Raw genomic sequence first — 17,577 nt, 5'->3', positions numbered from 1 at the left:
GTTAAATGGCCAATGGTACAGAAATGGAGGAGAAAATTTACGTTTCCTAAATGGAACAGTGAGACTTAGTACTTACACTGAAGAAACCTTGACGATGAAATATATTATTGCTGCACATAAAAATATTTAATTGTCTACTATACATAATAAATGGTAAGAACAAGAAAGCATGTCTGCTTGATATCTTCCTTCTGTTTTACAGCAGTCCAGATTTACCCAATTGTAATGGGTAGAGAGCAAAGTGAGCAGGAGATGAAAGGAGAGGAAGAGGATGTGAAGAGTAAATAAGAAGAGGAAAAAGGTGGGAGGTTAAGATGACACGGTTATTTACTTAGTATACCTGGTCAGAAATGGAGCTGGATATTGTGGTCTGGGTCCTCAAATCCCTCTCTAATGAATCAAGCTGTGAGAGGCTTTAGCCTGTAAACCTTGACCAAACCCACGATCTACACTCATCTCTCACTGCAAGTTCCTCATGTCTGTTCATCTGTATATTCACACAAAGGAAGCACAAAGGATATTCCATCTCAGCACGGATGTCATCCAGGCGATGGGAGAGTTCAATGGAGTCCTCCTCCTTGTTCTCATTGAACACCTTCAGCTGGATGTCCAGCTCCTCTGTCTCTTTTAGCTCCTAAAAAGAAATTAGACATACAACAGATAAGTGAGAATGTAAAGTTGAACAAAAAGGTTGACTCACAGTTCCAATTTTATGAAAGAAAAAGTCACAGCACCTGCAAGGAATAATTTAGATGTAGTTTCTTATGATTTACTACTATTCTGGTCTTTTTTATTTTTACCGTTGAATCTTGTCAGACTTAAACTGTATAGGTTACTGTTAACCAGACATATTTTAGAAGTCTGCATGAGATTATTAGTTTCACTGTTCCAGGTGCACAGAGACCTGGGAACTGAAACGGCCTAAAACCTCTCACTGCACATTCCAGACAGTACCTATTCCTACACACCTGTTCCAGTCATGAGGGGCTACGGGGGTGCTCTTTACCACTTCTCTATGAATCACCGGCAGTGGAGTTTACAGATGGAGACAGGGCCAAATGTAACCCAATTTCTGCAGGTATCAATCACACTGCACCGCTTTTTGGGTGCACCATCTGTCTTTAGCAACACTGGTTCGGAGGGAGGTGCAGGAAAAAAAAAGTGGAGAAGGAGAAGGGGAGGAGGGCCAAATGTATGCATCAAGGACTGTAAGAACAAAACAAAGTGGCCTTTCTTTTTCAGTCAAGTTCACTTTTTCCTTGCAAATAGCTACACTGACTCCTGAGCATAACTCATAATTAGATGAAAGCGTGTCAGTTTGAATGTCTGCATTAAAAGCTGTGAATGTGGCATTCATAAATGACTGTACACTGAGACTCTTTCATATCCGAATAGAAGATAATTAAAGTAATGACAGTAATAATCAACAGGAGCAGCTGTGATGACATATTGGCTCTTTGACATGTTCACCCCTCTCACTGTTACGAAGAGAAGGTCTACAACTTCTCTTTTTGTAAAGTGCTTTGAGATAACTTTGTTGTGAATTGGCGCTCTATGAATAAAACTGACTTGACTCACTACAAACAAGAGCTTTAGTGATGAGTCTGAGCCTTTTTGTCTTTGCTTCAGAAAATGATAACAGAATGATCACACTTAACAGAAATATTGCTACTTTGAAAACTAATGAAACAATGTTAGCTGTGTCATGTGAAAAGTCCAGCCTTTGTGATTTGAAGTCACTAAGTAGCTGGTTTGATAACTCACAGGCAGGATCTTCTTGAGGCCACATCTCAAGAACTCATTGCGTAGATGTATCCGGAAGTCCAAGTCATCCGGGGATGTCACCAAAGCATTGATCAACTGCATGCAAGCAACCTGTAGTGGAGTGAGACAAAATCAAGGAGAATAGGGTTAGGAAATATAAATATAAATGAGAAATTAAACACTGAATACATATTTCTTGCAAAATGTATTAGTATAAGATGAAATAATTTAATCGGAAATTCTGTTTGGTCTCTGTAAAGTAAATGTGTGTTTTGGAGTGAGTGTTTGCTCTTAATATTTCCTATCCAAAATCAAGATCAGGGAAAAGAAATTGCATGGATGGAGTGAGAGGTAAATGGAGAGGGAGAGACCAGGGGAGAAACGGCAGAAAGTAAAGGTCTGGTGTGTCTATTGACTACATGTGTATTATTAATGGACTTATTGGTAAGGAAAAAGCCTCTAAGTATGTGCGTGTGTTTCTGTGTGTATGTTGGGTGGAAGATGGGGTTAAGAGGAAATTGCTGATGAATTATAATGAGCAGAAAGGTGTTTCAGAGGAGCAGGCCATGGATAAGACAGTTTTCCTTGGACAGACAATCAATAGCAGGCTGAAGGATTCCCATGGACGATGTGAAATGTTGTCTTCTGAAACCTTGACCCTGTGCCGTTGGCTTGTATGTGTTATTTATAAGAGCCACAACAATGCTGATTCTGTGCAGTTTCCACTATAAGTTTTATTATTTTTCTGAAAGAACATTTATTCTAACAAATGTTTTGCTCATAAGTTTAGTACCTATTTGTAGCAGTTACTGAGTATATGAAACAAATGACTTTTACACTAACTCATTATCCTCAATTTCTCCACACTTTTTGTTTATCAATCCTTTAAACCTTAATCATATTTTATTAGGGGTAATTAAGATAATAAAATAAACTAAATCTCTTTTCTGAGTTTCTTTATATTTATTTTTCTGCTACTGTGAAGTTGAAGCAATAGTGTGTTTGTCAGCCATGCAGAGGTGAAATAATGTTGTGAAATACAGATATAGGATACTGCATAATCTCTCAGGAAAGCAGGGACGTCAGGCCACTGAGCATGTACTACCAGCGCCACGCTCCCAAACATGACAAACTTCACCCTGTTCCAGAAAGGCATGAGGGCTTCTGAGGAAGATCTGTGCACTGAAACCTGACATTTTACTGTATCCACCAGAGGCCAGAAACATAAAAGAAACTCCACCAAATCTTCACAGAATTTATGAGAGTGAAGAAAGCCATGGAGCTCATGAAATATTCTTTCTCTTCTCCTGCATACAGATGGATACTTACATCTAGCACCTCAAACATACCTCGGCCATATACTGTATAGTGCAGAGATGAGTAGTTTGGTTGGAGCTGGGGGTGTGGGGGCATTATCTGTGTAGGTTTACAGAGCTGCAGCAGAGCCATAGGGGGGTTTCTAAACATTGTAATTAAAAGTGGCACTGCTGGGACAGTTTTAATGTTGAAATGCTGAGTTTCTTTCGTGCTCAGCAGACGAGCATAGCCTAAACTAAAGAAAAACACATTTTAATCACATTAGCAAAGTCTAGTTCTACAGCCCATCACAGGTTTTGGATAAAAAGTCAATTAATTTCCTTGAGCCCCCTGCATCAGCAAAGCATTTTAATTTACTTCACAATTAGCAGGTCTTCATTTCATTAACAGCAAAATTTAAAGGAAAAACAACAGCCTCCTAATAAAAGAATATCTACTTTCTCTTCCTCCACCCGCCTCATCAGTTTCCTTCATGACTTTTCCTTCATGACTTCCCAATCCCTGCAGTTAAAAAAGTAATTCCTTCAGTAATTCCCTAGTTTTGGTTTCACAAAAACATGTTTTAACTGGGGTTTTTATTGCCGTTGTATGGTTTTGCCTGCTGCTGAGGAATACTAATGAAAATGAGGAGAGGTATGGTGCTGTGTTTGCCCTTTCACACCAAGTCCTCAGAGACCCAACTTCACTGCAGCACAGAAAAAAGCACGGGGAGGAATCTGTAGGATGTGACAAAAAATGAGCAAGGCAGCAAGAGAAGGAAAAATGTGAAAAAGAATGAAAAAAGACAAAGCTTAGAGGAACTCAACATCTCTGCTTTTTTTAATATCATTTTTTTCTGGAGTATGGGTTTGTTCGGTATATAGCCACTGAAGCAGGTGTTTTTGATTAAAGCAGTAGTGATGGAGTTCTGGGTGCATTTCAATGGTCCCATGATCACATCACATGTGTTTGAGGTGCTGTGGGATTGACAAGTGGACACTACAGCACAGACAGGGGCAGAGAAAGACACATGTATGGAGACAGGTGAGGCTGAGGTACAACTGGTCCCAGGCTGACAACTGTCAATTTCACTCTTGGCCGGCATCAAAAGTGGCATTCACGGCAAAACACGATCTGTGTGAATGACACTGACTGGACTGTGTCGAGCTTTTACCCACTGTGGTCAATATGAATTAGTTTGTGTGACTATTTAAGCAAAGAGAAATAATGCTGAACTAAGAGTATCAGTATTATAAAAAAACATTTTATCAGTCATTGGGTTGGCCACTATACCATGAAGGTTACAGTTACCCTTCAAAAGAACTGATCTAATAAGAAGGTAGTGATGGATGCATGGCAATCATTAGAGAGATGCCAATTGCTTTTTAGTGTGAAAATCCTGACCTGGAGCTGCTGGGCTTCATGGTTCTCCAGTCCTTCCACAATCGACGCAAATCTCTCTTTATTGTTTCTCTCTGCAGCAATTGTCATGGCAGCTAGAATCTTATCCAGGCTGGAAGACAACAGAGAACAGGGAGCAGGCAAACAAAAAAGTCAACAAACACCTTTATCACCTCACTGACAGGACATTTACTCACAATTTTCAGCTCAAACACCATGTATCTTATCTTCCCTTGTGTGTTGGTGTGGACATTTACTCGGCCAGTCTTTGGTCACCCTGACAGATGCTGCTGCTTTCCATCTCTTTGTATGCAGTCTGGTCTATTATTGCAGCAGTATCCAATTTTGACTTCATCATGGTTGCTACTAAGGTGGTGCTCGACAAAAACAGGGTTTTACTGCAAATGTGTTCACTTGTCAAAGCAATTGTGGTAGAGAGTATTTGGCCAGGTGAGGAAGGGTGCAAATTATTGCCAGACTAATGTGCAAATACACCTATTGAGAAAGTAAGCAAATTAGAGTACCTGCAAGGGCTCAAGGCAGCTTGGCTAAATAGAACATTGGACACTTTCAGCCTCTGAATTGTGAATGAAAGAGAAAGTTTGTGCTACACACATGGAAATGCACACAGAGAGCTGCAATAAAAGTAAATTGATGTCTTACGAGGACTTACGTAAACAGTGATTTACAATATGCCCACATAATAACTGGTAACAGGTGGCCTCTCTATCACTGCAGGGCCACATTTGCTTTTTTGCCTTTCAGTTGAGAAACTGAACAGCTTAACTCTCCTGTCCTCAGCCATCCTCTCTTGCCTCTTGATATACGAGGTCCTCTCGCTGTTATAATGAATAAGTTAAAATCAATAGCTACACTAGGCCAAATGTTAAAAAGTCAGTATATGAATGTGTGAACATGTGTTATCACACATGCCATATCAACCCCGAGCATAACACTTTGAAGATGGCAAAATACTAGCAGTTCTTAGTGAGTGTGGGAGATCATGTGTCTGACCAATAGGACTGTATGTGTGGAGTAAGCTTGACAGAGAGATAAATTGAACGGCCATGCTCTGTGATAGGGGTTAGAAAGTCACAGACAAGCATGGGGAGCTGCATACTGAGTAGCTTTAAAGCCAGTTCAGACGACGCTTCAAAACAGGCAAGATAGATCTGCTTAACTTGTCGTGTTCCCTTTTGATGCTGTCAGCTGAAGTGGGTGTTGAACATGAGTCAGCGTCACAACACTGGTTGGCAGCGAAGTTTCTGAGCAAGAAAGTGACGCCTCAGCTCCTTTGGCTGTCATTTCTAGAGGATACATTTTTTTTCTATGATCATGGCAAAGATCTCCATATTTACTTTAACCTATTCTTGATCACTTTGAGGGTAGAGAGAGGGGGAAGGGAAAGAGACATATATATATACAGAAAGAGTATGTGCTTAAAATAGTTTTGTGTGTCTGCATGCATTTTTCATATGCATCTAATTATTCATTGATTGAATCGATCCATCAGCATATTTTGTATAAACAAGCTGACTTCGGCAATAATCTATTTAAAAAGTGATTGTGTGCTGAAACTCCATTGTATTAACTTTGCGAAACTGGAATTCAGAAAGCCATTGACTTAGTCATGTCAACATTAGAGGATGCAGCAGCTTCTACTGCCCATAGCTTATAACCTGTGTCACCCAAAACAGGCTGTCTTCATATTAGGAAAAGCACATGAAAGCACGTTTCCATGTCCAGGTATTGTGTATACTCATCAGTGAGGCTTGCTGAAATACGGAAATTAACACACAATACCACATATATTTGCATAAATTTACAAGATTCTGTGAAAAGGCTGAATTCTACTGCATATTTTCTGATGACAAGAACCTGTCCAGTGTGTCCATTACACAAATACTAACCATAAAGTGCTATGGTTAGTATTTGTTAATGGACACACTTTAGGAAAAGCTACTGAATCAAACTGTGACTTTTAAGAATCAAACTTTATTTTAGTAATCTAAACTGGGAAAAAACGCTCTTGAGCAGAACTGCCTGAAATAAAAAACAAAATGGAGTAAATTACTATTTAGACAAGACTCATTCTTCTTGATGTTCTTTAACTTCTAAATCAATTTGAGAACCAAGAACATGGATGGTCAGAACTTAAGAACTATTTGGATGGTCAGAGACGTAGAGACACACTGCTGAACTCAGCTCCTCCAACAGAATTTGTGGGTTTGTTTACTTCCACCACTGCATACAGACTGACTTTGAAGTGCCATTGTTATTCTAGTCTGGCCCTGAGGGAAACAATAAAAAACACTCCCCTAAATCCAATTTATAAGCTGTCAACCAGGTTGTGTATCCGTGGCAAACTACACTGAGCAGTTCAACACATTAAACAGGCTAAACTGCATCATCTGACCATGTGACCCAACAGGTTTCTGTACCATCTGAGGTCATCTGTAAAAGCACTATATGCACACAGTGAGTACACATGTCTGCCTGTGGTGCAATCTCTGTACGAATTCATGCCACCCAGTGGGAGAAGACAGAGGTGTATTAATGTAGCAAATATATCCCTTTATCACGTTTTGTCATTAGTCAGGATTTTGAGATGGTGATATGCCCTTATACCACCATTATTAACTGCAAAAAAGTTGAGAAATTTGTCCCTCACTAAACTTTGGAAGATAACAGAAAAAATACTTACAAAATTAAACAGAGGTAAATCAAAGGTGCTTTAAGGGTCAGTTCAACCGTATCACAATTTTTTTTTTTTTTTTCCACTTACCCAGAGTGGCATCTCCAGTTTTATTTGTAAGGGTTTTGAGATGCCTGTCACTGAAATATTTAAACTATGTCTCCAAAACGAAATATCTTTAATAAAACCACTCAACAACAAGGTCTGAAGAGCATGTGGACTGAACCTGTAACCTGCAAATAAACTTATTTGGTTGGAAGACATAAAAATAAGAAAAAGAAAAGAAAAAAAATATCAAAGCACTTGAGACCATGTACTGTACATGTTGTGATAATAGGATGATGATAGCCTTGTACTGTACATATGTCTCTTTCATAATGCAAGACATAAATTAGTGTTCAAGGTCAAGATGTGCTAAAAAAACAAACAAGAAAAAAGAAATAAAAAAACTAAAATGGGTACAACTCACATATTTTCCTCTCCAATAATACAGAAGGCAGAGAGGATTTTGACAATCTCTGTCATCATGTTGGTCTGTTTGGGGTCAATGGCTCGTGCCAGCAGCAACAGGCTCCGCTCATCTCCCAAGATCCTTTGCAGTCCATACTGTGAAAAATGAAAGGGAGAAGGTAGGTTAGAGAAAAAAAGTCCATTGGGTATAAATTAATGAGAGCATTTGCATTCATGGAGAACTTTCACTTTAAGTAAGAAATGAATTATACAAAGAAGATCTAATGTACGTAAGTTATAGTTAGCCTTAATTTTCTTTTAAGGAGGGACAACGAGGCCATGGGAGAAAATGGAGAGGATGATGAATTAATTCAATCCAGGACAGGACTGTAGGGACAAATACTTATAGTCTCTTGTACCTTTTAGTCTCCCCACAACTGAAGGAATGGGTAAAGATGACCACATGTGGGGATTAACTCTAAGAGAAGCAATATCAATAGTTCATCTATCCTTGAAATGTGTGTCACTTTTGAGAAATGAGCCAGACTTTCCCAAAAAGGATAATTAAAAGATCTGAGACTGTGGGCTGGAAATGGTAAAATTAGCTTCACTTTTCTTTGTTCCAGGCTTGTCAGCATCCAGATTAAAATCATCGTTGGAATCACAGCCACCAGAGGTACAATTAGAAATTTCTAAGATGCTTAATTTCACTGGTTTGTGAGTAGTATTCAATGGCTAAAATATGTGTATACTGTATAATATATCTTATACAAACCTTATTGTTCATGAAGGCCTTCAAGCATTGGATAAGTTTATGCTGGTTCCGTTTATCAATACTCTCTTGCCTAAAAAAAGTAAAGAGAGGTGATCACATGAACAGAAACTGGTGATATAAATATGACAGTGGTGTGATGTCAAAGCAGATAACTCACTGTTTCTTGTCCAGGAGCTTCTCCAAAGCATCCAGAAGTAGCCCAAGACCCTCATGACCAAAGTTATTGACCCAACTAGAAACACAAGAAAGATACACAAACATTAGTTTTCTGATATTCTGTGATTTCTCTACTGGTTTATTGTAAGCCATGCTGATTTACTGAAGGAAACAAACACTAGCAATATCGTATTAACCTCAGAGGAAATCATTCATTCAGGCTAATATTGAAGGTTTAACACTCACTTAGATAAATTGACTGTTGCAGTGTTTTTTTAATTCCTAACAGGGAGAGCTGCAAATGAAAACCACCCGGCACCGCATTATACTGAATACAGTCTGAATTTCAACTGTACCCATTTACAAGAAAATGAACACCCACCCATCTTAACTTAGTATTCCCATCGCACAGCAGTTTGTATTCAGCCCCCCCTGTGAGCTGCTATGTTCCTGTGCCAAAAGATTAAGCAATGCAAGAAAGATAACACTGTAATCAATAATGATTCACGAGAGATAATTGGCTATAAACCACAGCGTATAGGGAGACAGCAAATGATCCAGTGCAGATGAGCCTGTTTGTCTAAGACAGGCAAGAGGAGGGTGGGAGGGACAGTGTGGTCACAGGCAGATTATGTCATTAGCATTACTTGTTTTCAGGCCTCTAACTGTCAATAATACAAAATGCATGGAGCAATTTTCTGACATTAACGGGGCATAAGTCAATGATTTATCCCGCCTTTTTGACAATGATTTGAAATAATAATGGTCAGAGTATTAAAGCCATTTGTATTGACTCAGTGAGTCGGAAGAGAGCCTCAATCAGGGACGAGATGCAATAGCCTGAGGCAACTGGTGAAGTTGAGGTGAGGTATTTCTTTGATCTGTGACTAAATTAGCACACGCTACAACCCACCATTACTCAATTTGCACTAGCAGATGAGCAGAAGCAATTTATATGTTATTACTATTTACTGTAGTGGATAATGACGATCTGTCTTCTTAATAAAAACAAAACATCATAATGTTGTACATTTATAAACGTCAGTTTACAAACAGCCTTCCAGTTTGAATGTTTCCTTCCAGCACACGCCATACACACCTCAGGTGATAAAAGAATAAAGAACAAACTGGCTCTGTTTACTTCCAGATAATAATGCACTTCTATGTATTTGTGTGACAGAGGAGGTAGGAGTAAATGACTGTAGTAAATGACAAGGACAACAAAAAGGGAAAGGAGGCGACATGGCTGAGGGAGTGCAATTCAGAAAATCCACGTCTTTGTTTATGCTCCTTAGTAATGACGGTAATAGTCTTCAGAGAGCAGGAAATGGATCCAATATTTGTGAAGAGAAATTGTGTGTGGAAATGCAATATGGGATTCTGGGAATGCTGTGTAACCTGAACAAGGTGCAAGGGGAAAAAAGGCACTGACAAGGATGGGAGGGAGGAAAACAAAAGACACAGGATGTCTTTGATTCATACAAACACAGATGCTGTCACATAATGACCAGTAATTGTTACGAACAGAAAGGGACTGAAAGTGGTCAGAGTGAGCCACACATTGCTTCTTGAGATTCTTTACTGACCAACATAACATGATGTCAGGGCAAAAACATTAAAGGGAAAGACTGAAAGAAAGATTGATCTAGAACCAACATAAATTGTTGTAAAAACAATTTGTGGGGAAAATGTACTGTACACGTAACAACTACTCGCAGTAAGATGTAGAAGAGCTTTGCTAATATATACTGTATGTTCAAAAGAGAGGTTGTGCTTATTAAAATGTTAATGTGTATAGCTGTTGGACTGAAATGACAGGCATAAAAGAAAAATGGGACTTGAAGTGTCTGCACAGTAAATTTTTCATCAAAAATGTACGTTTCGCTGCAGGTTACAACATAATGCAGTCCCTGCAAGGTTTTTAAGGCAGTAAATGTTTTGACTCCTCCCTACATCTCAGACTGTCTATCCTTTTCTGTCCCCTCACGTACACCCTTAGGTCCTTTGCAGCTTGCCTTCTAAATGTCCCCAAAGTTACCACAAAGAAAATGAGAGATGGTACTACTACAGTGTTTGTCCTGGGGCTATGAAAAGCTTTATATCCCTGTTCATCAGTAAAAGAGCCTCAGTGGACACTGTTACACACTATTACATCCAACACAAATAACAACACTAATAACACCACTACTAGTATGTGTGCGTGTGTTATTCTACTATTATGGACACATCCTAATATGTCAGTATTTTCCTCTTGAGAATATTTAGTTTTTTCTAACATGGGATTATCAACAATAATATTTACAAGCTTACAGTATCAGTGGGTTTTCCAGTCAGATAACCTCTATTGGATGAGGATAAGGAAGCAAAACCTGTATTGTAGAGAGGGCTTAAGCTTTGTTTGGTCAGACATAATGTGTACTTGTTTCTTCGGGGCCATTAAAATATCAGTGTAGCGATTCACATTACACATTGAGGGAACAAGAGATCGAATCCTTCCCTTATCAGTCTCTTCTTCTAATGTGGGCATACAACCAAGGATTTCATTAACTTGGGGGAGAACTTGTTCATCTAATATTGATGGCTATAATCCTCTAGTTAAGTGCCACCAAATTGTGTTACTTTCTACAATCATGTATTTTCCGCAGGCGAAATGAAAAATTCATGGTTGGTCTTAGGGAAGCAATTTCTTATTTTATATTTTGTGTTATTTCTGCAAGCTTGACGCAATTATGTTGTAGTTATGTTAACAGCAATAAAATGTAGGCACTGAAAATGTAAGACTCTGACCAACATTCAAGTACAGTATTCACATACAAACAAGATGTTTACTGGAAAGATGTACATTGCCTTCAGAAACTATTCATTCAGCTTCAGGCTTTTTCTTTGTTTTCTTGTCTCTTTCTTCTAATTTCCAGTCCTTTATATACTTTTTCTGCTCATCGGCAGTATATACCTCATAATGCCAATGCAAACAGAGAGAATTTTAGAAAGGTCTGCACATTTATAGTCTTTTGAGGTATGACATGACAAGTTTTGCACATCTGGAAGCCACTTCTGTATTGTCTTGGCTGAGTTCGGTCATTGTACTCTTGGAAATGTGAAACCATCAGTCCAGACTCCAGTCTGAGGTCCTGGGCACTCTCCAAAAGGTTTTCATACAGATTAGCATATCATGACCAGTCTCCTAGTCTCAAACATCCACATCATGATACTGCCACCATCACACGTTTATGTTTAAGTTTCTATATCTCTGGAGCCGTTTGAGTGACCTTCAGATTCTTAGTCACATCTCTTACTCAAGACCCCTCCTTCCCCAATGGCTCACTTTGTCTAGGTGGCCAGTTCTTGTAAGAGCCCTGGCTGTTTCAAACATTTTTCATTTAAGAATGAAAGAGGCTGATATGCAGTTAGAAACTTCAATGCAGCAGGGATCTTTTCTGTGTGAGAAAATATTTGCATGTATATTGGCATGCGTGCACAACATTTACAGTATTTTCAAGCTAAAATTAGCAAGCTTTCTTTCATGACGTTCAATTTCTCCTCATTCAAACAGTCTTGACTATACTGTGTCAAACTGCTTCAGTCAAACAATGCAGCTGCAGAAGCACTTCAGCTATTATACAATGCACACATACACAGCATACCTAGTATATTGCACAGATGGAAATACATTTCAGGTGCCACTTCTGGTTAGCTACAAGCACCTTGCATGTAGTGACAATGTTATGAGTTGTGTGGATCACTGAAATGGAGGATATAGTATTATAGGAAACAGTGACAAATGTAAAGTGAAGAGTTCTGTAAATACTTGGCAAGAGAAATGTTCATACATGATAAAATGATCAGTCACATCAGTACAGTGACAGCGATTTCCCAACAGCAGCAATGAAATACAGTCTCACACTTTCTTTGACCAATTGCTGCTCTTGTGTTTGGATGGCTGGTTGCTTTTAGTATATAAACCAGTTTAGTCATTTCATCATGGCATGGCTTTGTTATTGCAAGCTTCTGAGCAGGTGCAATTTCTTTCATATAACATTACATGTAAAGCCATACAATTGTCCCCGTGTGGGATAACTGACCTATTCAGTGCTACAGTACTCCAATTGAGGCCCACTGCTCTGTGAAACAAATAACTGAAAACATTATAGCTTGAAACCAGCCAAACATGGATTTCTATATATTCTTATCAATTTAATAGCCAGCTGAAATAACTGAAATGCAAAGGGAATATCAGATGACCAATATTAGATATAAAAAACTACCTCTACTACCTGCTCAGTACATCTCAAAAAATCATACATTTAAAAAAAAAATTCTAATCCTTTACAGCAAGACTTATTTGATTAAACCGCTGTCGACGTTAAAACTGCTGACCACAATGAATTTGTTGATTGTATTGTCAATTACTGGCCTTATATACAAGTCATTCTTTTATCATTAATGTCATTAATAAATCTTGCTGACATTATAAATCAGACTCAGTTTAATGCATTCTAATATTATCAAGGTTTTAAGTAGAGCTTAAGTTCAGCTTTACACAACTGAAGTCATAACATTATATTCTTTCTCTCATAAGAGGTTGGTTGTTTTTGAAAAATGGTGATGACAGAGAGTTGTTAGGAATCAATCAACAAAAAACGTATAATATAACTCAGAATTTAACACCACTTGAATTTACTTTGTAAAACATAATTGACACAATTTGCAACACTACAGCCACCAAATCAAGAAAACAAAACATCATTTATTTTCTGAGCCTAAAATTGAATGAAATTTAAAAACCAAACATCACTTTTTTTTCTCTTTTTTTTGCCACTCCCAATGTCCTAAGGGGTGTTTACAGAGTGGATGAAAGGATAAAAAATGAAGGACTGACTGTCAGATGAACTGACCCTCTGTCATTATTAGCTGCTTTATAAAAATGCTTATTCAACATCTATAAAGTATAGTATATAATGACCCTCCTTCATTTGGTAAAGCTATCAATAGGTTATAATGCCATGCGAATCTGCGATACATCTTTTCATGTTCTAGCTACTGAACTACATGGTGCATTCAGACAGCAAAACAAGAACAACACAAATACAGGAATCTTACAACCAGCAATACCACACAATATAACACCAGCAAAGACAATATTGTCCCTTATAAATTCCTATCAAAATTCTTAAAATCCACCACAAGGTTTCTTTTTTTCAAGGTTTTCATTTTGCTGACCCTTATTCATGGAAAGTTTCACCTTGCACAAAAGTGAATTAAATATTTAAGAGCTTGTTGATGGATATGGTCGAACCAAGGTAAAATTAGGTTGCCAAGAAACTGCTAAAATGCCCCGAGACTAATAGACACCATGTCAATTCTGTATTTACACATACGGAGAGCCAAAACCACTGCTGTCCCTGCACTGTCCCTGAAAGAGAACAATGAGAAAGTGACTTGGCTGTCGTGATAATATCTCAGGTCTCTGTCTCATGCTACGTACTGTAGCTGGCACAGTTCTTAAATTTAATGCACTGAGATGTACTGTAGTGAGTAGGTGTATCTTCTGCCGTTTCATAATAACAATGTAGTACAACACAACTTAATTAAGCTACAACAGAGGACCTATTCAGAGAACCTACTGGGGTAGTACTGATATTTGATATGGGTACTAAAGTAAGTTAAGAGTCTCAGAACAGTATGGCTGGTATCAGCACTCCCACAATGTCACTGAGCTCACACTAGAGTAGGAACAGTGCAATAATAAAAAAAGAAAAAACACTTAGCACTTTCTACTGCATTTGAGTCACAGTTTAATTCCAATCTGTGGCTCTAACAAACACTGAAGATCAGGCCAATTACATAAATGATGAATGTTCCAATTTTTCAGATGTAACTTAATACGAATACGAATTACTTTATTAATCCCCGAAGGGAAATTCAATTCTCTGTCAGATCGTCTACCATTTGCAGAAGAATTAAAAAGTCTGATGGCAGTGGGTATAAAAGATCTTCTGTGACTCTCTGTCCTGCAACGAAGAGAGAGGAGCCGTCCACCACCGTTACTTCTTTGGTGCATTAAGGTGTTATGAATGTGTTTGAGTGTGTGTGTGTGTGTGTGTGTTATGAATGTGTGTTTATATGTGTCTGTATACTGTACGTGCAAGGATGAAATACAAAACTTAAAGGGGAATATGTGTCTGTCTGTTGTGTGTGTGTGTGTGAGAATTAGACACAGAGGAAGAGACTGGGAAGTGGAGCTGCTGAATTAAATCAAGGAGTAACAGAAGACAATTGACGGCCCACCATGCTCCCTGCATACTCTGAACTGACCCCTTACAGAGTGTAAAACACTCTTGAAATATCTAATTATTCCCTGAACAACATAATGGATTTAGATACAACAATCCTCAGCAGACAGAAAACACTAGGACAACTAGCAAATTGGCAGTTGATCGGACCACATAATTCAAAATCTGTATGTTTTGTCAAATATAAGAGAAAGGTTCATCAGGTTTGAAGTGCTGCATCTTCATATTCCTCAGGGTTCTGCAGTGATGAGTTTCATTCTTCGTGGAGGACAGGGAAATGCAGTGGCAAGCACTTCTTTGACAGAAGGGATACTATTTTCTTCTACTTGCCATTCTGTTTAAGCTTTTGTTGCTGGCACTTTTATAGCAGGCTACATGTACTGTAAGCCTTTGCAGATTGTCCGTGTACACCTCTTAGAATGCGTGTGCATGTCTATCCTATTATCTGCTACTATATCTGTTAGAAACTACTAAAACATCAGGGCAGCGCAACATCTCTGCTAAGTCACAGAGCAGTCAAGATGATTTTCATTGGTTAAGAAAGCTGATGAATGCTCTTATACCCAAACATAACAGGAGAAATAAATATGTCACTGAGAATGTGATCCAAATTGGACAGATTTTGAACTCAGACGCTTATCAAAAAGGGTCAAATAAGATTTTGATTATGTTTAACTCCCAGAAAACATAAGAATATTTGTAGCATATTTTTTGTTTGTTTTGATATGTCAATTAATTTGGCAAATTTGTGATGATGCACAGTACATGTTTTGTGTCTCAAAGGGATCAAATGTTGCAAAATAAGGAAAATGAAATAAGGACACAATGAAACGGCCATTACAGGATTTATGCCAGTTATTCCCTTTACCTGGGCAAGAAAATTTCCAACTAAATAAGGAATTCAAATCAGATATTTCTGAATTATGTATGTATCACTCTGGGGCCATAACAGATACGGCTATCTTGGAGGTTAACAGATGGTGCCATAAAATCAAATAGGCATCACTCTTAAAATATACTCAGACACTGAGGACATTTATGTCTCCAAAATCCTTTTCACTGCCTCCAAGGAAGAAGGGCGAACATCAACTCTGAAGTCAGCCACAAGGGTAAAAACTAGTTAACTTTCTCATTTCTGACTGCTTGTCACGTCCATTGAAGACAGTGTCATAAGTTTCGTGCCAAATTTTACTGTCAAATAAAACTCGTTGACTGCCATAAAACAAGACTGACTGTACCATCCTAAAAACTAAAGACACAAAAACGGATTCACTAATGAGTGGATTATTTCTGCCACTGTTAAAATCAAAGGATCAGAGGAATCTCTGCTTATTGGCTGCAACTAAATATTTTTGTAATTTACAAATCTCTCCTGCCTTATTTCTCCTTGACAAGTAAACTTGTCTATGGTCTGGAGGGTGGATGAGATTCCTTTGTAATAGCACTGGGAGTCTTGTGAATGGTCTCAACTTCACTTAGGAAATCAGGCTTTTTAATACTATATTTAAAATGTCCAAATTGACATGAAGTCTGAACAAAAAAAATATCTACCCAGAATAACAAAGTGAATACAGTGATCAATTATGGATGATTCACTTAGATAAGGATCTTAAAAATGACAGAGATGAAACAGTTATTCATCTTTGTGACAAGTCTATGTCTCTTCAGTGCAATGTCCACTCTTTGCAATTGCATTGAGATTCACACTTTGCGTTTGTGCCAGACAAGATTTCAGGCCTGAGCTGTCAAGGGGGCACGTCCAGCCTGTGAGACTAGTAGATCGTAGTGTTTGTTTGTGCTGTCACAATAGCAGATGGACAGATGGATATCTTTGTGCTTTGTGCTGGTGTTAATTGGCTTCTGTGCACACAGCGGATAGAGCAGACCAAGGGAGGAAGCGTGGGGTGTATAAGAGCACAAGTAAGTGCTTATAATAATAAAAAAAAACATTTGTGCCAAGAGAGTATCTTTTGACACTCTTGAAATTGTCCATGTTTTAACTGTACGCGTATGCACCATCCAAGTCCTTTTGAATATCCTTGTTCAATCATTATACTGGGAGCACTAAAACCATACTCAGCAGAAATGTCAAGTGTTGCTCAGGAGGTTGTTCTATGCTTTATCACACTGGCCATTAGGACAGACAGTCAGTAGGATGAGCAACTTTATTTTAACAGGCATCACGGCTTGTAAAAAAAAAAAAAAAAAAAAAAATCACGACTAGTGTTCCTTGGAACCCTTGGTGCTCAGCTGCGAGCATTCAACTGAGAAAAGCCTGTGGGATTGAATCCGACTCAGAGATACCCTGTGTGGCAGAGGAGCTAGATCATCACAACAACCCACACCTTGAGTATCCAGACACAAAGACAAACTGTGGTGTCAGCAAATGTCTCCCACCTCCACAAAGACCCCACAAGAAAATGCCCACGAGAAAATGTCTGTCATGTACCGTGAAGACTTCACATAATGAAAAGTTAGGAGCCCAGTTCAATTTTGCTTAAATATGTCTTAGGGATCTGAGAGCTAGCAGATCTAATATGGAAGTCACTGTCGGGATTTGACAAAGTCATAATGTAATGCTGAGGGCTGAACATAAGGAACTAAAAGGTTGAGGCCATGGATTTGCGCTTTGCTTCCCAAAACCACTCTGCTATTTTTATATTGGAAAGTCTATTGATGGAGCAGCAGCTGAGTTAGATCACAGAGAGTGAGCTTTAATTGTATTTCCGTTGAGCTGCTTTAAACTG

The 17,577-nt window shown here is 38.5% G+C and overlaps 1 protein-coding gene across 4 annotated transcripts in view; it reads right to left on the bottom strand.

Annotated features, from left to right (window-relative positions):
* The window catches only part of diaph2 (diaphanous-related formin 2), a 346,642-nt gene that overhangs the window by 233,029 nt on the left and 96,036 nt on the right, over positions 1-17,577 (bottom strand). For all 4 annotated transcript variants that reach the window (XM_083980784.1, XM_083980786.1, XM_083980787.1 and 1 more), the window contains 6 exons: positions 8,539-8,613; positions 8,382-8,451; positions 7,626-7,762; positions 4,465-4,573; positions 1,765-1,875; positions 513-634 (listed from right to left, as the gene is read on the bottom strand). In XM_083980784.1, coding sequence (XP_083836910.1) covers positions 513-634; positions 1,765-1,875; positions 4,465-4,573; positions 7,626-7,762; positions 8,382-8,451; positions 8,539-8,613 — 624 coding nt within the window. The remainder of the gene's footprint in view (positions 1-512; positions 635-1,764; positions 1,876-4,464; positions 4,574-7,625; positions 7,763-8,381; positions 8,452-8,538; positions 8,614-17,577) is intronic.

This window comes from Trachurus trachurus (genome assembly GCF_905171665.1).
Source record: "Trachurus trachurus genome assembly, chromosome: 10".
NCBI lineage: Eukaryota > Metazoa > Chordata > Actinopteri > Carangiformes > Carangidae > Trachurus > Trachurus trachurus.
Note: the sequence above shows the minus strand (reverse complement) of the source record. Positions and strands in the feature narration are given on the sequence as shown.